Source organism: Apus apus, chromosome 10 (genome assembly GCF_020740795.1).
Source record: "Apus apus isolate bApuApu2 chromosome 10, bApuApu2.pri.cur, whole genome shotgun sequence".
Lineage (NCBI taxonomy): Eukaryota > Metazoa > Chordata > Aves > Apodiformes > Apodidae > Apus > Apus apus.
In genome coordinates, this window is record NC_067291.1 from 6,081,603 (window position 1) to 6,103,772 (window position 22,170).

The 22,170-nt window shown below is 37.9% G+C and overlaps 2 protein-coding genes across 14 annotated transcripts in view; one reads left to right on the forward strand and one right to left on the reverse strand.

Annotated features, from left to right (window-relative positions):
* APBA2 (amyloid beta precursor protein binding family A member 2) overlaps window positions 1-6,439 on the forward strand; it is an 89,187-nt gene extending 82,748 nt beyond the window's left edge. For 4 of the 5 annotated variants that reach the window (XM_051628189.1, XM_051628188.1, XM_051628190.1 and 1 more), the window contains 2 exons: window positions 3,615-3,755; window positions 5,187-6,439. In XM_051628189.1, the coding sequence (XP_051484149.1) occupies window positions 3,615-3,755; window positions 5,187-5,258 (213 nt within the window). In that variant the 3' untranslated portion in view covers window positions 5,259-6,439. Of the gene's footprint in view, window positions 1-3,614; window positions 3,756-4,588; window positions 4,644-5,186 lie in introns of all 5 variants that reach the window. The other variant, XM_051628191.1, reaches the window with a different exon arrangement.
* A 1,135-nt stretch (window positions 6,440-7,574) lies between these two features.
* ENTREP2 (endosomal transmembrane epsin interactor 2) overlaps window positions 7,575-22,170 on the reverse strand; it is a 119,111-nt gene continuing 104,515 nt past the window's right edge. For all 9 annotated transcript variants that reach the window (XM_051628199.1, XM_051628198.1, XM_051628197.1 and 6 more), the window contains 5 exons: window positions 16,422-16,497; window positions 14,960-15,547; window positions 10,984-11,058; window positions 10,100-10,422; window positions 7,575-8,122 (listed from right to left, as the gene is read on the reverse strand). In XM_051628199.1, coding sequence (XP_051484159.1) covers window positions 7,937-8,122; window positions 10,100-10,422; window positions 10,984-11,058; window positions 14,960-15,547; window positions 16,422-16,497 — 1,248 coding nt within the window. In that variant the 3' untranslated portion in view covers window positions 7,575-7,936. The remainder of the gene's footprint in view (window positions 8,123-10,099; window positions 10,423-10,983; window positions 11,059-14,959; window positions 15,548-16,421; window positions 16,498-22,170) is intronic.

Here is a 22,170-nt window from a genome sequence, read left to right on the forward strand (position 1 = left end):
CTCAGTTCTAGTTAGGGAACCACAACAACATAAATCAGTGTTAATTTTACAAAATTCCTCTTGCACTAATGATGCAAATATTCTTCATGGCTCTTGAAAGCTACAGATGTACTTCCATTGCATATTTAGAAAAGGAATCTAAAATTTTAAGTGTAAGAGGTTAAGGAAAAAAAAGAAATATTGTGCATACATATGAAATAAATACAAACATTGTGTGCTGGGGAGGGGAACATAATGTGACAAATCATTCACCTCTTGAAAATGATTGATGTTATTTTATAATTATCATAAATACAATGGTCCTCTCATATCACATTATTCCTAGATTCCTATTATTATTCCTAGATTATAAAAAAAATCTTGTGTATTGCCAGTTGTATTTTCGTTGCTGATAATGCACCATTTCTCAATCTAGAGCTCAGACACTTTCTCTGAGAAGTATGTATCTCTTCCATCCCCACCTTAGCACAATTTTATCTAAAAGTGCAGTAAAATTAGGCCAAACTTAACAGAACAGACACGTTGTTCTTTCAAACTTGCCTTGGTTTATATTTATTTAAACTGTCTAGGGAAAAATATTCAGGGTTTGAATAGAGTAATATAGGAGTAAGATGAGGAGAAACCTGGTTTAATAAGTCATATTAAAGGCATTTACACAGAATAAATAGTTAATTTGCCTTGCACTTAATGTTTTGCTGCAGAATGGGCAGTTGCAATACAATTCATTGTGATGCTACAGAATTTTCACATTGATGCACTGCAGCTTGTCTGAGATGCTGCAGAATCTCTTAACAGCTGAATGGATTGAACCAGTATGGTTTACACCTTTCTTTTCTTTTTTCCTCTTCTTTTTTTTCTTCAGTTTACAGAGTAAATAGAGTATAGGCTTTGGTTACAAGAAGAACCAGATCCATCGTGTTTTATTTAGTAATATTACAGCTGTCACCATGTTCAACAAGTATAGCAAGTTAAACAATCCTGGCTGAATAGAATGGTATTTACTTTGTGGTACTGCTCAGCTTAACCTTGCCAGTCCCATCTGCCATAGCTCCACTGGCTGGAGGCTAACATCTGAGTCAGCCACTTGCAAACACAGGAGCCATGTAAATGTGTGCTGTAATACAGAGTATTCTTTACATCTGCACTGTCTCCAGCTTAACAGGCTGTGTGAGGCTGGGTAGAGACACTTGGGCTCTGGCTCTCTTTCTACCTCATTAAAATAGCTAATGCTCACAAAAAGGAAGCTGACTCCCCTCCCTGGAGAGGGATCACATTCTTGAATGAAGATAAGAGACCTTCCTCTGGCCCAGGCTGTCAGAAGCAATTTGAGAGCCACACAATGAAAGGTGCTCTGGATAGATACGCAACCCATTATCTTTTCTTTATGCCAGGAGGGTGAGAGGTCACATTTCCATTTGCTCTGAAAGGTTTTAGTTCAGCTGGCTGTACTGTCTCTGTATTTTCTTTTTTACAGTGAAAAATACATTTACAGGGTCTCTTCTGGCACATTTTGAGTTTTGTCCATTCAGATTTCTGCATACAGTCCCCAACAGCTGGAAGCACAGTTAGTCTAACAGTGAGTTGAATTGAGAAGCTTTCTATAATCAAGAAGATCTATGTAGAACAACTTAATCTTATCAGATGTATGATTAGAAGGGAGACTAGCTGCAAACCAATATATTGTATGTGACTGAAATTCAAGATGCAATTCCGTGAAGGGTCCAGATGGTGCCTCTATCCATAAAAGTCCATCAGAAATAGTTTTATGAACCACAGTAGGTAAAACTCATCCACTAATGATAGCATGGAGTGTCATGGTTTTCTCACAGCAGGAGAAAGTCTTTTATCAGAAAACTGAGAAAGACCTTTTATAAACAAAGAATAACTATATTTTTGCTCCCCATATCAAACGACCTGAACTTTGACTACAAAGGGATTTAATTTTTATAGCATTGCTGTTTGTAAAGAGGAATTTAAAGGAAACTGCTGGTGTCATACAATGTTACACCTTCAGCTTGCCACCTCTCCACATACTATGTTTCTCAATCAGGTTACAAACTCACTGGGATACAAGCCATCTTACCATGCTTGTATTTAGCTCTCAGCAAATTACCATATCTCAGGAAATAATAATTCTTGGCCTATGATTTTAACCACTGACAGCAACTGCAGAAACAACCCATCACTGGATGCTCTAAGACTTATTTCCTCCAAGAACAGGTTTGTCTCAGTAAAGAAAAGGTTCAGTGCTGCCAACCAAGCTCTGCATAGTTGCAGAGACTGAGGCTATACATTATCTACCTCCTGTGCTGCATGAGCTTAGTCTTCTGAAACAATTTACCAACAATTTCTATCTAACCTTCAGCTGTGGAGGCTGTGCAGGAGGGCCCTTTCTTAGCACAGATACTGTTGCTGAGAAGGAAACATTATTTTAAATTCCTCATACTGGACTGAAATTTTTCTAACTGCCTCTACACCACTCATGTTGCACCCTCAGAATAATTCTAATAGCACTTTCTCAGGGGAGTATGTAACTTCTTGTAAAATTCTTCCCCTATTGTAGGAGGCATAAATTCAAAACTTATCCTGATTTCTTCACTGGTACCTGCAGCTATCAGTTTAAACAGCAGCCTGACTTGCCTTCTTCATCTTAAGCTGTGGCCAACAGCACTGTAAACCATGGAGAAAAAGGAGTGGCTCTGGAGAGCAGTGCCCTTTTGCAATCTGCAGAGGCACAGGAAACAAGCTGCCATACTTCACTAGGCTGAGAAGAGTCTGTAGAAGGAAACAAATTGCACATTTCATAGTCTCATAGAACAGTTTGGGTGGAATAGACCTTTTAAAGATCATCTAGTCTAACCTCCCTGCCATAGGCAGGGATGTCTCCCACTAGACCAGGTTGCTCCAAGTCCCATCCAACCTGCCCCTGAACACTTCCAAGGATGGGGCAGGCACAGCTTCCCTGGGCAACCTGTTCCAGTGTCTCACCACCCTCATAATAAAAAAATGTCTTCCTTAAATATTTAAGATCTTTCATTTTCTCTTCCCTATATCTTTGTGACCCTTTTGACAGATGACCAGCTTTCAATACATAATGTCTTTATGGCATCATCCTTTGCTTCAGCCTAAATTACTGTTTGTGCAGGGTTAGAGATTAAACCTTACATAATTTTTTCCCATGTATTTGATAAAATTGCTGTTGTAGATTAAGTTTTACTTGAGCCCTTTATATTCTCTATTATTCAGAAGAAATAATGTGATAGTTTGCAATAAAAGTCCAGGTGGCACAATCGGAAAGATGTAAAAATCACTTATCCTATCTCAGCAGTACATAAAACTCCTCTCTTCCCCCTAACTCCACTCCTCTGCATGGCTGCTGCCTGCATCACTGTGTTAAGGGTTTGTATGTTCCCAGCCCATAAGAATAAAAATTGTAACTTGGAGAAATTTTGAAAACAACCACCACACATTTTAGAACTCACAATATTGCTTAATACTTTCCACGAGTATCTTCTGGAATCCTTATGGCATCATCACTTACAATGTATTCAATCCTAGTAACTGCTACATTATGACATGTCAAAACTACAATAAACTTTGCTCTCTCCTGGCAGATTTGCAGCTTGATGCGAGGTGGAATAGCTGAGAGGGGAGGAGTAAGAGTAGGACATCGTATAATTGAGATCAATGGACAGAGTGTTGTTGCAACTGCTCATGAGAAGATAGTACAAGCATTGTCTAATTCAGTGGGAGAGGTAAGAAAACAAATACTTTATCAAGGAACTAAAACTGTTGAAAGAATATATTTTTCAGTTGAAAAGAATGTCCTAACATAGTATTAAAACCACCACCTCAGTAAACTGTAGTTGAGCACTAATAAATATTTAACAGAACATTTTTTTTAACAATTAGATACACATTCACTGCATTTGTCCACTCAATTTCAAGAGTTCCTGGCATGATTCTGAACCTTCAATGTACTGTTTGAGTTAAATCAACCAGTTAAGGGAAGAAATCACACAAGAACGTTAGCTATGAAAATGTCTCTTGGCTTATCACTACAGCATGTGCCACAGAACTAAATATTCAAAGAGCTGAGAGATTCAAATTGATAGGTATTTTAATGATTTCATTTCCCCTGAACATTTCCAACCTACCTTGGGAATAAGTTAAGACATCTCTCTCCAGTACTTTTGGTGAAATCAGCAATGGATGAACAAGATCCTCCAGTTTATCCAAGTCTCTACTGAATTTGGTGCTATTTTCATACAAAACCCTGGCCAGATCTCCCACTAATTCCTTTGCCAAAAAAAAAAAAATCAAAGGGAACTTGTTTTCCTGTGGAAAATGATACTTGGAAATAACACAGAATATGTGCACACTGGCAGGAACAAAACTGCAGCTTTCAATAAAACCTCCATGCCTTAGGGTACCTCTTTGCTGCATAACATCTCACTAAACATGGGACAGTGTGGAATTTTGTTTTTCAGCATGAAGAGACCATGCTATCAAGGCAGGCTATGGCTGCTGAGGGTCTGTGTTATCAGGTAGAGAAGTTTACCTTCCTTCCTCTTGTGTTCTCTGATAGGTACTGACAGCAGTATTTCTGATACAACTCTGATTACCTGAGGCCTTTAACCCTGGTAGGCTGTAAAATTTCTTTGACACTTATCAGAGAACTTCCTGTAGAAAGAATGTAAATACATGAGAGAACCTGTTCCATCAAACTCTCTCAACCAGCATTTAAATACCAGGTGATAAAGTCCAAGTTCTGGGTTCAGAGGATCATACTCCAGTTAGGAGAAAATAGGTATGAAATGACAGTCCCACAGGGATGGAATATAGAAGAAAAATCTAAGTTCAGTTAATATCAGAACAGCAGAGTGAATTTTCAGAGGTTTGCACTGCTTTTTTAAGGGCTGTAATTGGAATTGGAGTAGGGTCTTTTTAGCTGTATGATTTTGCAACCTGTTGTCATTAAAAAAAAACAAAACACAACCACAAAACCACACAAAAAAGCAAAGATAGCAAACCAGACTGTTAGTGCCAGAGAACTCTGGTAACATTCACACTTGTAGCAACCAGGGCAATAAATGCACTCGCACCACAGGAAGAGGCAGATTGGGCCTTGTGATTATTTTAAGCTAGTAACAATTCTGTTAATTTCTGTGTAAATCAATTGACAGATTCACATGAAGACTATGCCAGCTGCCATGTTCAGGCTTCTAACTGGACAAGAGACACCCCTGTACATCTAGCATGCAACTCTTGCAGCAAAATAACTAAATGATTCCATCAAAGCTGAAGAGAATTTTGTATTTTGTATGAATGAAAGGCTTTGAAGCTGATCTGAGAACTCCAAACAAGGAACAGACAGGTGTCTCTGCCTTTTCTCTCCTTCCTTTTTATTTCTTTGCCCAAAAGTGATGAGAAGGATGGTCAAGGACAATAATCATTGACAAAAATCTTTGTAAAGCATTTAAGTATTTTGCAACATCTTCTAAACTCTTTTCTCATAAAACTTAAAAAGTATTTATTTGTAACCTTTCTGTGGAGTGATGTATGTATGTCTGTCTTGTTTGATAACACGGTGAATGTGACTATTTGATGAATGAGACTGCAGAAAATAGCAGAGAAGCAATCAGAGAAAGTTACAGCTGCCTCAAGTTAAAAAAATCCCAGTCCCATAAAGTGCTGATGGCTTTGCATAATTTTAAAACTGGTGCTGAATAGATGGTATTTCAGTGGAAAGGAATGTGTGCAGTTGAAACTTTGAGATTCTGATGTAAAGAAAACCACTGTAGTACTTGGTATTGTTATGACAAGTGTAACCTGTTTGGCAAGGTGTGAACATAAACATGTAACAAGTGTTTCATATGCTAAATAAAGAATAATTGCCACAAGATTAAAATCAAAATATTTATTTAGATACATATTTATTTTTAATGCTTGTGATTTTTATGATTTAACAGTTCATGAATAACTTATTGCACAGGTCGTGTGATGTATGTGTTGGGCTGGGGATTTTTTTTCTTTAATTTTTGCATATTACCTTTTTGTTGATATTAGCTCAAAATGGGAAAGCCATGCTTAACCTGTTTCTGTCTTTTATAAAGCATTCTTATATTCCTAAGGCAACGTGTTCTGAATGTAAGTTGTTTTGACAAATAATCTAGCACCATCAGCAGTATTAGAATGTGTGTAGATAAAAAACCTAGTAGTAAAGTTGTATTCCTTATGAGATAAATGTTAATTGGTGTAACTTTTTGTCTAGATTTCTTTTTTGGCCAAGGCCTTGAAGAAAATACACTGTGACTTAAGAAGCCTTACCATGCAGTAACTAAAGATGACTGTACTTCAAGGAGTAGTGTGTTGCATGCAACTGACCTTAGGAAAGAATTAAGCTACTATCACTAATAAATCTGAAATAATAAAGGAAGCTTGCTTATTTTGTTTTTGTGTAAGTTTACATAATAAAAAAATCCAAGCAGAAGATCATTTAATTCTTCATCTAAGTGCAGTTGCAAAGGTCACAGACTATTTTTTATAAAAGGAATTAAGCTCTCGAATTAGGAATTTCTGTACCATTATTTTGAGAGTAGATGCTTTCAATTAGCATACCTTGTTGCCACTGGATGTCACTGTGACTTCACATCAATACAGAAGCATGCTGTAATTAAAATACATTAAAGCAGATGATTCTGTAAAACTTAAAACTACCCATCTTCAGCTGCGTTCCTTTGTGACCTTTTCACAGGATGTCTGCCCAGCTCAGAGTGACACAAATGAGACCACTGTATGATTAAACCTGAAATGGAAACTAACACTGACAAGCACTGCAAAAAAAATTAAGCCCCTGAAACATCCACCTGTGGTAGCTTCTTTAAGAGAACCTTTTGTTTAAGGCCTTTCCAGTTTCCTCTGAGAGAGCCAGGATGAAGCTTGCACTGGAAGACGTTGCTGGCAAACCTGTGTTTATACTGGTAATCAAATTAGTGTCAATATTTACTTTTTGATTATTTTTTAAGAGCAATGTTATATAAATCATACATGCAGCAGAACAACAAGGGCATGTTTTAGTAATAAAATTGTCAAAACTTCTAATTGGAGTAACAATTCTTTTTTAAAAAAATGTTCAAGGCTCTGCTAGATAAAAATTCACCTAACTCCTATCGGTGTTTGTAAACTTTGTGAAATCTGCTCTTTTGGAAATGCAGAATTTCAAAGGTTTTGTCCCTAATGCATCTTTTGGACCCAGTTTGCAGAATACTTCAGCCTTGGTGTAGTAGCAAACGCTACTCCATTAATGAGCTCTTGGGCATTCAGAACAAAGCAGAAACAAACCACACTGCAGCCTTTCCTGTAATTTAACAGGGCAACATACTGGGGGGGCTGGAGGGGCAGGGAGCAGTTTTAACAGGAGAGATCAGTGAGCCTGGCAGGAAAAACACTGGAAAACCGGATTAGAAACAGACTGTATGTGGGAATGAATCACCTTTACATTTCTGTCCAAATCAGTTGTTGAAAAAGCAAAGTCCAGAAATACTTTTTATTAAAACACTGATCATAGTTAAAACACTTTGAGGTACATTAAATAAATACAACTACTAAGTTGTACAGCCGGTCTCTGGCAGTTTTGTAACGGTTCTCAAGAAATGCAAGGCAGCATCAGTAGCATTTCTGTAAGTACAGTGAGATAAATGCATTTCTGGTTGGGAAAACATTTGTTATGTCTTCACTAATCAATCAGTTAAAATTTTGCAAAACTCAGGGCTGAAATTTACATTCAGAAAAACAGGTGTTCTTCTCCTGCTGTCGGGAAAAAAAGTGGAATTCCAAAGGAAGACACTTCTTAAGTCATCCACTACTTTTGTTTCTCCCAGTCCTGGTTTCTTCCTTAATTGTCTTTGCTGGAATCACATACCTGCAGATACCATCACAGGATGGTCTCCCGGCAAACTCCAATTAAACTGTGAGGCCTGTCCCGCTCGGAGCTGTGAGAGATGTGGGACCTACGCAAGAAGGCAACTGGAGAGCTCAGAGCACCACAGCTCTGAAGGTGAAGATCTTCTTGAAGTCGCTTTCTAGAGGTATTCACATTCTGCTGGGAACATGTTATTACCTGTTTAGAAGGGCAGGAATGGAAAAGAAAAAATGGGGAAAACAGGGTAAGAATTATTTTTAATTTCAGAAGGTCAGTCCTGTAATAGAATTTTAATTCAGTTATCTAATAATTCAGTGATGGAATTCTCCCAGAGGAGATGTGTGTTTATGCAGCCATCCCACTTCTCCTGTTCTTACAACTGGTCAGGGCTGAGGACTGGCTACTGGGAGGCACAAGTCAGGCTTGAGAGGCATCAGGACTCATCTCTGCTGTAATGTTGAATCAACAAAGGCACAAACAAGTATTTGTTTCTCTCTTTAGGAATGAAGGGGAAACCTGTGGGAAAGGCAGCAGCTCTGCCTTATAATTGACAAATACAAGTCTGGAGCAAATTAAACTTACCTGTTTCTTTTAGGAGAAAGATGCTTTTCTAGCTTAGATGAAGGTGGAAGAGGGCGAAAACCTTGCAAGCCTGGTAGACATTTTGGTGTTAACAGAACTGTCAAGCTACTTCTCAAACCTGAATTAGACAACTGTTTTACCAAAAATTCTGTTACTCCTTAAGCGGACGGCTGGGATGCCCTGGACTTTCACCAATTAATAACGGTCTTTGTTTTTAAAATGTAATTACTAAAATTATTTATTTAATGTGGAAAAACCATATGTCTCCTGGACGTAAGAAATCCACATAGGATAAAAATCAGGCCATTGGTTTCCAGTTTTATGATCTACATAAAAACTCAAATTTTTTTAATACAATTTTGTTTTGTGAGAAATTATGGGTTTTTCATTTAAAGAAAATTGTTTTCAACTTTCTAACCTTGAGGATTTAATGATATATAAATTTTGTAAAGCAATAAAAACATTAAAATCTACTTCCATCCTGACACCCTTCAGTATGTCATGCTGGCTCTGCTTCTCTACCCATGTCAGTACAGAGGTAACAGATAGTGCTGCTACTTTGTTCTGCCTCATAGTTGGCAAAAACCATCTTGCATTAAAGCCTGTGTGTTTCCTGGGACACATCACACTATCTCACGTGCTTTGTAATCTGTCCTACTTTAATACTTGGCCAGTTTCCCTCTCTTAGGGGTCAGCAGACTGGTGCCTTAGAAATGACAGTACCTCAGGAAGGGGGGAAACTGCTGCCAAGAGTGTATCCTTAAGTGTCTGTCCCACTCTGTGGAAACCCTGCAAGCAAACTGAATGTGGCAGTCAGTGCTAAGGACATTCTGCTTTTCAAAGCTGACACTATAAAAGGAACTTCATTTCTATAGCTGGCATTGTCGTAACAATACCAGCCAGAGGTGATTCATTACCTTCCTTCCAGCAAAAAAAGATTTATTACATGTGCATTAGATAATAAAAGCTGCTGTCACTACTAATGCCCTTGCTTTAAAGGATTCCTTCCAAGCCTTGTGTCTGTTTTATTCTCATTCAAGGTGAGAAGATGCATTATTCCTTCACTTGGAAAAGCAGAATTTCTCAATTCTTTTTCTTAAAAATAGCAAGGGTCATATTATCATTCTAGTCAGGAGTAAGGGTAACTGCACTGCTCTGTTTTGATAGATTGTGGCTTAGCTTTTGTATCTACCTATTCATTGCAGCTAGTGCCTTACACTACAAATAGATTTGGCTGCAAAAACAACTGATCCAAGTCAATGGTGTGTGTCTCTGTACATGAACACAAATTCATATATTGCAGAGGTGCAGAAAATCGTTGGATATCAGAGACCGTGACTATCAATGTGTAAATATCAGTTCCCTAGAGACCTCCTAGGATACTACTGGGTCCAGCTGAAGAATTTTAAAGGCCTTTATAAGTGCTTCAGTGTAAAATGCATCACTGTCCAGTAAATATTTTTTCTTACTAAAGCCATGTTACTGTAAAAGAACTTTTGTAGCAATTGTCATTAGTACTTAAAGCTGTAAAAACATTTAAATAAGATATGCGTCTATGAAGCTGAACAAATCTTTACAACTTAAATGGCCTACCTGGTCTATAATATTGGCACTGAAGATGGCTTCTTCCATGTGTCTCTCATCAGACTTTATTACTGACCGTATGCTGTTCACTACATGACGTACTTCTGGAGGGAGATTACAGTTTGAATGTTCCAAAAACTTTGCCACCAAAATTTTGGTGTCTTTATAGGCCTTAAGGTCCACTAAAGAGTGTGGTCGCTCTTTTGAGACTCTGTGCAAAGCCTTTGGCTTTAGGTGTAGATCAGTTTTCCTTGTATCCCTTTGTTTTCCACTTGATAGGAAACTGCTCAAAGAATGCTGACAAGCTGAGGCAGCCATATGAGAACCAGAAACTAAAAAAGGGGGGGAAGAATATCTTTAAAGTAATAAGTTTAAAAAATGGGAAAAAAAAAAAAAAGTAAAAGAAAAAGAAAAGGCAAAACAAATACTGTCACAGATGTTTTTACTTTGTCATAAAATGTCTGTTTTTCTGAAAAAAAAAAACACATGACATTTCTGTTTCCTCTACTTTTGAGGTCTTCAGTTGCTATTAACAGTACGGGGAACCACCAGGTACTCAGTGTTACTTATGTAACTTTTAATGCTTTAGGCCTAACCCCTTCACCTACCCCCAGATTTAAGAATAAAGTTCCCCTTATTTCTAGACCTTGAAAATTATAAGCAGTGAATTATATGAGAGAGATTAGTGAGAAATACAGAGAAAGCAAAAATGCTGAACTAAAACACAAGTCTTCATTTGCAGCATTTATTTTTATTCAAAGGCTGGTTCCATCAGCACTGTACATAATACACCTATTTTTCTACCACAATTTTTCCAGAGCCCATTTATCAGAAGCTTTTAATTATTATTTTTCTAAAAGGAAGGACACCTGTATGATCCTGCTTTACCTCACCTGTTTCTAGTGCAGCTGGAGATAATTCTGCATCTTGATGCTGGCTACATATAGGAGTCCAGGCACAATTATCACCTTTAACCAAAGAGACAGAAAGAGGACAATCAACTCTTCATCCAAAGCAAGGAAAAAAGTACATTGGAATCTTTTGTTATCTCCTTTACAGAATGAACTATGCAGAAGAAATACTGCTTTCAAGATGTCTATTCATAAAGAGAAGCTACTATACACAGAGATGACCTACAACCAGTTAAATACAAGTTCCTGCTTGATGGTTTCCTCTCTGTTACACAGCTATCAAACCCTAAACCCCTCTTATATCTACAAAACCAGCATTTTATTCAATAATTCTACCTCCTTTCTTAAAGGATCTCATTTGTTGCAGGACAAATGCTTTCCACCACTGATCAGATTAATGGGAGGTGACCACACTGGTTACTGATGATCCAATCACTAACAAATGGCTACAGAGCATCTACAAAGTGCTCTGCATATACATCTCATCTACATCTTACCAGTGCCATCTTCCTGATTTCAAGCTTGAGACAGTCAAGATGGAATAAGCTCTCACATTTATGCTGGGGCTGTTTACACCTGTTTCCAAGACTGAGAACTATTCTTAACTAAAAGGAAGATTAGAAGAGGTTTTCAGGTAAAGTTCGTAATGAAAAGCCCATATAATCCTCTCTGGCAAAGTGAATCATTAAATGACAGAAAACTAAGGTAGGATGCTACAAACATAGAAAATCTGTAAGAAATTAAGAGACAGCTTCTGATCTGTCTTTAATTCGCTTTATTATGCTGAAGTACTTCAACACATGAATCATGGCATGCTTACTAAGAGGAGACACTTCAGAAGTTCTGTCTTGTCATCCATTATTATACTGCTTAATGTCCCTGCAGCACAGACAAAACTACACCACTAGACAGTGTCCTGAGTTATCTGGAACACTACCATAATCACTGAGGCACTTAACTGATACATATTTGATTATAGATTTAGTTTATTTAACAAGTATCAGTGCTAGAAGCTGATTTGTTCCTTCTTTGTTATGATAAACTTTCCATGGAAAGACAGAAAAACGTGCTATGTGTTCATATATCAGTAATTTTTTTAAGAGGGCACTAGTTCTTAGAGAGGTTATATGTGAACCCACCATTCCTACATTGTCCAGGGGCTACACAGTGACTATGAGGGCACCTATTAAACTAAACTTTTTATTTCCCTACTAGGAATGACAGATACTTCAAAACAAATAAACAAGCTCACTTTCAGCATTAAAGAATTCATGGAAGAATTATTGCCTGTACATACAATAAAGACACCATCATGTCAAGATCTGGTTGAAGCACATGAATTGTGTCTTACTGACCAGAAAGGCCAGCATTTTATGTCAGTGTTAAAATTCCCACATTACTAATTTATTAGATCTCATTGCTGTTGCTTCACTATGCTGTTGCACATGTGCAACATCCCTGTGTCACATAATTTATGATCCAAACCACGTGCCCTGCAACCACAGTAACATTCAAGACCCATTTAACAAAACTCTATGCAGAAAATTTCAAGGTTGCACTTCTAAATCTCTTCACATTGAGTTTTATAGGGAGGTTAATCAGAAGATTAAGTAGTTCTTTCTCTTAAAGTAGAAAGATAAGGTCTTAAGAAAAAAAACCAAACCCTACTTAACAATCTGACCACTGTAATTTCCCATTTGTGATAATGCCTGAAGCTCCCACACCCCTCAGTTCTCAAAAATCCTCAGTATGTCTCTTGCATGAGTTATTAGTACTAACAATACACAATTACAGCTCTGTCTTTCATCTGGTCAGTCTATTTAGCCAGTTTTACTCCAGGACAATTGAAAAAAATAAGTGGATGTTACCGAAAAAACCAACCCAAACACTACCTCTCCTGGGTTGGTTAGTTGATGGAGCTCAGTTGGTTCCTTTCATCTTTGCCTGTTGTTCAACTCTGTGAATGTATTTTACAATTCTGCAGTGAGATCTATATACCAATAGCCAGTCATGCAAAATCTAGATCAAACACCTTTCTGAAGTTATAAAAACTATAAAGAACTCGGGCTGTGTGTCACAGCTTAGGAAAAATAAGCTTCAGGGCTGCTACAAACAGCCGGTGCATGTTACTAGAACTGTGCTGCTTCTAACCCATGTGTGATTTCCAAGTAAAGCTCAACAAAAAGTGGAGGAAAGGGAAGGAATGGGAAGTTGTAAAAACCTTCAGCGTAAAATTTTACAAACTGTAGCTTGCCAAACAAATAAATGAAATATGCACATCTAGACTTGAGTGCTTCTCTTAAAGATTTCATTTTGAAGAGTCTTCTGTAAGCAGCAAAAGAATGGCAAACTAGGTCAGCACAAACACGTTCCCTCCAAGTTACTTCTCTTGCTCCCCCTCAGCTGGGTGTGTATCAGTATCTCTACAACCATCTCTGCTCCTTTATTACAATCTTTGCTAAGCTATGTGATATTTCAGTGATTTTGAACCCATGTCGCCCAGCTGATGTAGGACTGAGAACTTAGAAATTAGTCAGAGTAATTCCCATAATGCCACTCCTCCAGAAAAGATGATGGATGTATTTGGGACATGTTAAAAATTAAGGCAGAGCATCTGTTCTACCAGGTGTCCCAGCAGTCAGCTAGAACATGCAGATACGGCTGCCTACAGTAATCTCTCTCTCCAGCACTACTCAAAGAGCATATGGAGCATAATATGGAAAACTTGCAGAGCATGATCCAGAAGAGAAAGTATTGCTCTTCCTGTCTTTAGCACAGTAGAAAGGATTCAGAAATTCCTACTTACTGTCTGCACAGCAGCTTCATAGCACATATATTGCAGCAGAGTAAATTTAATAAAATAAATGCAGAATTCTAGATTAAAGATTCAATTTCCCTGGACAGGATGTTGAGGCTATGATTTCTAAGGGTAAAAGACATTCAATTATTGAGCCACGTATAAGGTCTCTAAAATTCATAGAAACAGAATAATGATGCAAAGTAGAACCAATATATTGTCTTCGAAAATGAGACCAGTTATTTCAGTATTTTGTCTACTTGTGTTTTGAGCTCGTCATGTGATTCTTCCTCTAGACCCCTTCAAAAGCCCAGTGAATGCATCTGTAACAGCACGATCTATAACATCTTAAAAGGCTTTTAATCTTTATTTTCAAACAACTTCTGCAGGTTATCCCTTTGAAACTCTCCAAACAGCTTACATCCTTTTGTAAAATCTGCCCTTTTCAAATGGTTTAGACTGTTCTACATTCCTGCTGTTATTCGATCAAGCCATTCTCTACTAAATCAAACATTTCTTTTCCACTAACAACCACATTTTCAGGAAGATACACCTTTCATCTCCTCTCCCCTACTTGTCTAAGAGCAGATTCATATCAGAAGATGCTCATCCACAACAGCCAAAAGCTTTTCCTCTTCTTATATCTGGTCATGTGCCTCATCTTTAATTTCTTTGTCTTTTTAAACTTTTCACTGGACAGTCCAGCTTGCCACTACACAGCCACACTGACTGTCCTGACATGCACCAATACTGTCAGTGTCACTGTCACCTTCAGGAAACATAACCTGTTATACTACAAGCATGACAGCTCAGTTAACTGTCTTGTAACCAGACCCCAGCCGCCACTCCCCTGCTTAGTTTAGCTTCTCAAAGTAACAGTAACAGAGACGTGGAAGCATCTACTGGCAATGGTTTTCTGAGCACTGCAAAAAGGCTGGTATAATTCAGGAAAGCTAAAACTTATTTAACTCTGTCACTTTTCCCATTTCATTCTTCTTAACATTTTTCAAATCTAGAAAATGTGCACCGAACTTAAGCTTCCACATGTGAGTCAACCCTCACTAGAACATTTAATGTAATTTCCAGCAGCACCAATTGCTGCATAAATCACATACCACTCATCTGTTCCATGCTCCCTCAGCCTTGTGGCACTACACCTACCTTCTGTGTGAGATGAACATGAAACAGGGTCACTAGTTGATCGGACTATATTTGCAACAGGGTGTTGTGTGACAGGATGCTGCTGGGCAGCACTCTCCTGGCCATTTGCACACGGTGAAGTATTTGCAGGCCCAAAACAGGGAGAGATCTGGGAAGGGACCGGAGGGTGGCTAAAGACTCCACAGCAGATTTTCTTTTGCTTCAAAGGTGGCATGGCATTGCTCTCTTGAGCAGAACTCTGCAGTTCTCTTTCTGAGGGGCTGAAATTCTCTGAGGAACAGTCCAAAGACCCGCCGTGGGCACAGTTCTTTTCTTGTCCTTGAGACCTGTCTGTAGAGGCTTGACTGTGCGAACTGCCATCCTCATCAGGAAAACTCTCTGGGCAAGTTCTGTGGAACCTGCAGCTACTGCTGTAATCCAGAGTGCTGCAGCTCTGGTCCGTAGCGCCTTTTGGGGTACAGGAGGGAGAAGTATCTGCAGAATGGAGAGATCCTTGAACTTCCAGCGAACAAAGATCTTCAGAAGAGCAGCTACAGTCTGGGATATCAAAAGCCTCAGAGACCATCAAAGAGGTGCTCTCAACAGAAACTGCAAAAAAAGAGATTTAGAGAGAAATGAAAGACTTCTTGCCCCTCTCCCACTCCCCCCAGCCCAGTTTTCAATATACTCATTTAAATGTAGTAATTGGCAAGTACAGTAATAATTACTCAAAAGCTTTCAGATGACAGAATGCCAAATCAAAAAAGTCTGAAGTAACGTACTTGTTCCTAGTGTCCTTCAGCAAAGATAATTTCTGCTATCCTTGGGTATTTTCTTCAACTAATAAGCATGCTTGAGCACTGATACCAAAGTATTATTTCTAACTACAATTGTACACAACAGCTCTTTCACTACTGGAAGTTTTACTAAATTAGTAATTTCATATAAATTGCTCAACAACTTACGATCCCCTGAGGCTGTAATTTTTAAAAAGCTCTGCATATCAACAGACACAATAAGAAGATCTAGTCCAGTAACTTTTAAACTTTACACAGCCTCTGTGCTGCTACTCATCTACTTGCATTCACAATATCTAATACTTCAGGCAGCAAGCTTCCTGTTCAGGTTGCTGGAAGCCATGAAGGAAAACTACTACATGGAGAAGGCATGTGGACTGCCAGGAAGACACCTATGGTTGCTGACACTGAGAAACAAACTGCCAGTTGTGTGCATCACTCTTCAAAAAGACATGACAGTTGTCATATCTGCCTCCAGGGGCTTTACAGAGCACGCCTTGCTGAGGAAAGCTCTCCTCTGCATTTCTAGCCACAGCAATTTAAGACTGTGAAAAGGTTCTTCTTGCCATGAACAATCTGAAAGCAAATCTTTCTTTCTCCACTGGGAAGGGCAGAAGAGAATGAAAAGTCCACTCAAAAATCCCTTTTCATCTTTGTCAAGCAGACAAACATGATACTATGATTACCTTGTGTGCTGAAGTCCAGAGTCATGTTCCTCTCTCCCACGCTTGATTCAGATACTCGCTGATCAGTACCAGTGACCTAAATGAAAATGGTTTAATGAAACAGCACATTAATCTGCAGTTTCCTAAAACAAAGGGTGGTGCTGATGATCTTAAGAACGCACTCGTCAATGTGAAATAACTATCGTAAAAGCTGCAGACTGAAAGGTATTTAAAGAGACAGTATTTTACAATGCCTTCGGATCAGAAACAATGCAGGGCCAAGGAACGTGCTTAAAGCAAGTTGTCATTTTTCCATAATCCACATGCTAAATTCATCTTGAATTCACAGGCAGCCGGGGCTGCAGCCCCGCATTACAAAAATTAATGTCTGCAATAAGTAACACTAATGGTTTTATTACAAGCAATCTCTTTTTCTGAAGTCTGCATTTTTCCATTTTGTACTTTTTCCACCACATAGTATCACCCTAAAACATACTAGAGAACAGAAGCCATGAAAACAAGCCCCAAAGTATTTTCCTTTAGTTCATGTTAATACCAAATGTATTTGTAAGCCCTATAACATCATTGCCACCCACCATGGCCCATGTAGGGTGTTCTCCAGGCTATCAAAGATTGCTGAAGGGAAATACTGGGACTTACTCTGAACAGATGGATCTAAGTGTGTAACTTCACTTTTAAGAATTACGAGAACAAAGTAAAGAATCAGTCCTGCTAGAAATACTTGATCCATAAACACCTGAAACACAGGAAATTTTCTTTCAACTGCTTTTAATAGACTTTGGATTGGACTTGGTTGCCAATCTACTAGATTTCTAGCAGTTCTTTGGGATGATTATTAGAAGATTGTTCCAATAAATAGCTGGTAACAATCAATGAGAAATATATAAAAAGAGAAGTTCAAGGGAATGAGGTTTATAACATAGTTAGCAGAAAGCAACATATCTGCTTCTGCCTGTAGGGCCTCAATTAAGCTTATCATGATTGGTGACAGAATCTAGAAACAGCCATAAGTCACCTCTGTGAAAACCTTTTTGTCAAGAACTTAATTTGTATCTGGCCTTTTTAAAAATTGAATGTGACACTATTATTCTGAAGCTATTAAGGAAAGAGTTTCCAGTGAACATGCCAGTATACAGTAATGCACACACATATATGCATAACTTATTGTGCTCACTGATAGCTTACTATAATCAAGTGAACAGGAAACCTTTTCTGATACAAAGTTATTTTTTATAAATTATTTTAAGTCTAAGAGTTAGTGAATGCAACAACGAGCAGTACAGAAATACTTTAACTCAGCAGTAGGTGGATAGAAGACTGGGAAGCAAAGGTGAAATAATATTTTTAAACATTTTGCTTGGAAAATTCTGAAAGAATCTATTGAAGAAGAATATTGCATCTATTTAAAAAAAAAATAAAATTGTGGTGCCACGAACTTGCATACAATACCTGGGAACTAAGTGTGGAACTGCTGAGAACTAACTGGAAACTAAGTGTTCTCAAATCCTCTTTGTTCCTGGAGAAAACTCAATCAAACTAACTACATTTTGGAAGAAAGGTTTTCCTTTTTAAAAAGATAGGGGTTCTTTTAAAAAATTTTTAAATTTTAAATTTAAGCGGTTTCACAGATTTTTTATCACTGACAGGAAAATACCTGCTCCATATTCGTGCTGAAAGGTTTACTGACCTTCTGCATTCTCCCAGTCATGTGGCAGCTGAAGTGACATTGCATAGTAACTATAAAATGGCCTAATACCTATATAATGAGTTACATGCAAGGCTGAGGTTTTGGCAAACTTGTACTAATTAAAAAGAACCATCTGTAGCTTTCATCTAGTACATTTAAAATAACATTATTATACAGCATAAAGAGCAAACTTAAGGTTTGTGAAAAAAGCTGGCTTAGCAATTCTTGAAATCAAAATACTGCAACTCTTTTAAAAAAACACCCTATTTTACAGGCAGAAGAAATTCATATATTGTACTTACATACTTTAGCTTCCTATTAAACAAATATTTCTAGATTACAACTTTTCAATCTTCATGTTCTTTTTTTTTTTATTCTCTGCTTAGTTTGCCAAAAGAAACAATTACAGGATTGACAGAAATTTTTGCCCTGGGAATAAGACAACTAAGCTCATTTGACACAGGCCACAAAGCAGCTACCAGTAACTGCTTTGACACCCTGTTGGAACAGAGCTTGCACAGAGCACCCCACAGACCCAAAATGCTTTCCAACATGGACAGGAGACCAGCTATTGTGCCTTGCAGGGAGGTGTTCATATTAAGAGTCCTTCAGCTCACCTGGGGTGAGGACTCACGTTTTACTCAGGGAAGCTACAGGAAGGAACTGTTCTCAGCACTGTCCTCCAGGCAATGAGACTGAAATCAGACTTTCACATCTTTTGGAATTTAGAGAGACACACACTGCATACCACGTACCTTCTCAGGCTCTGCCTCAATCTCAGAGGCTCCTACAGAGGCTGGAAACCTTGCAACAACATACCTAAAGACATTGGGCTGCATAAACAAGGTAACATTCTTAGAGGTGACTTGTTGCTATGTGAATCAAAGGACATGGCCTCTCAGCTTAATTTCTGGGTGCTTGCTTATATACACTGCAGACTATATAATAATTTTCTCAAATTGCTGGAAATTAAGAAACAACAACAAGCCCCACAATCAAACCCAAGCAACATGATAAATAGGTGGGACAAACTTACACACAAAGCAACTGCTTCTTGAGACCAAAGGCTGTGAATATTCTCCTCTATATAAAATCTGTCATGTATAGAAAAGCACTCATTGTTCATTAAGGTTTACCTCTTAAGGGCCTCATTGATGACTAGCATTATTAATTGTGGGAAAACAAGAGATTTCAAGATTTTGGGCATGCAGAAGAAATCAGGGATATAATTTGAATTTTGGTTTCTCCTCCTACTTTTTTCAGTATTTAGCCATAATTTGGAAAACATAAGCTATTTAAAGATTATCTGATCAATGTGTTAATTTTTCCTTTTCCTTCCCTTGCCTCTTTCTTCCTTTACAGGAATAATTGCTGCATGTATTTTATATGCATTTGGAATTAATTAAGCTTCTTGCTTGAGGGGAAGGAAAACCGTGATTTTAATTGCAGGAGGTAAGACAGTTTTTGGTCAGGTCAGAGTTTTGGTTCACATGTGGTTTCATACAGGTTCCTGCACAGCCCAGGGTAACAAAACCTTATTGACTTGCACATCCTCAGACAAAGCTCATAAAGACAGTCACTGAGCTATCAACAGGAAAATGAAAGAAAGACCATGCTTTTAATAAGACTGTACAGCCTACGGGTTAGTAAACCTCATAAAACAGTCACTAGTATAATTCACTCAAAATTCTGATCTACTTGTACTTGTCTTTTCTATATCCTAGCCAGTACTTTGCATGGAAAACCGTGTGATTTTTTCCCCGCAGTCATAAAATGGGAATTTCTAATCAGTACAGATAAAACCAGCAATTTTTACTTACATGCAACCATTTAAATTAGCTCTGACATTTGTTGTCCATAATATGCATGAAATACTGAGCATAATTTGATGCAATGTAATAGAATTCTAAGGACCTCAATCCTTCTAAGACCAAACAAAACCTATTGCTTGATGCTCAGTAAGAGGTTTTACAATTATGACATTATTACATAATGGTTTCCAGAAGCACTTCTGTAGCTAAAGCTCTGCCTTGATTTTCATTGCAAAGTCTGCCTTTGAGTGATTTGTAAATCTGGTTATTCAGTTCATACTACACTGTTGCTTGGTGCATATTATATGGGAGCACTTGCATAATGTAAGAATTTAGGACTCCATTTTGTTCCTCTTGTAGACCTAAAACTGTCCTAGACTTTGGCTGCATTCCTCCATTTACAGATCAACTGGGACACTGACTGCAAAATAAATATGTTAGGCCTTTTGTTGTCAAGAAATGCACAAGGCTTCAGTTGGCACTGCCCATGTACTTCAGCACCTCTTGTTATTTTTCCCCTAACAAGCTCTCTGAACATAACTATCAGCTGTATATAAACTCACTCCTCGTAAGAAACTATGTAATTAGCACTGTTTAGAAATCAAAAATCGTAACTAATTTACAGTTATGATTAAAACAAACACTTTTAGAAACCAGGTGGCCAGAGGTGAATAGACATGACACTGACACAGATCCCAGATGTCAAAAAATAAGTCAACACATCTACTTATTAAAGCTTGTGCTCTTCTTTCAAGAGCATGACTTTGCTGCTTTAAATTATGCCCTGTTAAATGATACCCTTGTCATATGCTGGTGCTATCGTGCTGCTGGATGTCAATGCTCGTGCAAAGTGTAATGCCAATTACAAGAGGGCTCAAATTGATTTTGTACTTCAGTCTAAACAGGCACTTTTCTAAACCTTCCTTAGTACTACATACGCATTCGTATCACAGGAATTATCCTTCTCTTTCCCCCCAAACCATGTATAATTCATGTAATTTTTGCCAATCGTTTTAATCACTAATACCAACTCCACGGCTTGCAGATTCTTCCATGTTACTGTAAAGGAAGAAGGATGTAACATGGATAAAAAATATTTTAGCAAGAAGAGGCCATGGAAACTCCAATTTTGCTGTTGAGAACAGTTGTCAGAAGCTGCTTTGCCAGTCACAGAAGCTGCAGAGTTAGACATAACTTGGAGTTTTTAAACTGTATTTTTGCTTGGGACTGTGCATCTCAAGGTTTTGTTTTTCTCAGACACTTGTCTTATTGTCTTCTTCTGCATAAGAGTAAAAATGTTTGTGGTTCCAGTTGTGGTTTCCCCTCATGTTAAAAAAGCTACTAGCAAACTTTTCAATGTTATATTTTGGGCAAATGCAAAGTACTCCTCTCTGTAACATGGGTGCAATTCAGCAACCTGAACACTCACTTTTCCACAGTGTACTATTAACAACTGATAAACAGTATCTAGAATATTTGACTCCTTGAGTTTTTACTGAAGCCTGCAATAAATTACAGTTTCTAAAAGCAATTTTAAGTATTTTACCATTTTGACAGCTGACTCAATTACCACAAATCAAGCAAAACTTTGTTCAAAGTAGCTTTGGCTGTACATGCACGTACATTATAGTTCAGTTTCAGCTAAGTTAATGCTGCGTAGTAAAAAATAAAGTCAAAGGTGTAACAAATATTTGTCTGAAGCATACTGGATCCTTTCTCAAAATTCAGAATAAAGGTGTCCTGCACTCTCAGGAGGAACTGTTTCTGCCATACAGCAGAAGCTATTAAAAGCTGTAACAGCCAAATATATGCAATAGATAGAGACCTACTTGTTGCTATTTCATAGGATGAACTTATCTCTATCTTGTTATCATTCAAATATGTGCTCTGCATGGTTTTATATCAGCTAATGTTACACTGAAGCAGGAACCAGCTTCTAGCACTTTGGTGCCTGACAGGACCCTCCTTATGGAGGCTGCATCTTGCAACTACAAAAACATCAATTTGGCACTGAGCTCAGGGCATCTGTCAAGACTAAAGCATAACATTGCAAGAACCTATACTATAAACCAGATACTATTCCAGAATATGATAAGAAATCTGACACAGGTAGGGGACTGCAGATGTGTATTTTAACTTTGTTACAATCTGAGGTTGTTTACAGAGATTGTTAGGAATTTTCAAGTACATATTCTACCTACACAAAAAGTTTAAAATGAGAATTTGTAATTGTCTTGGCTCAGATTACATG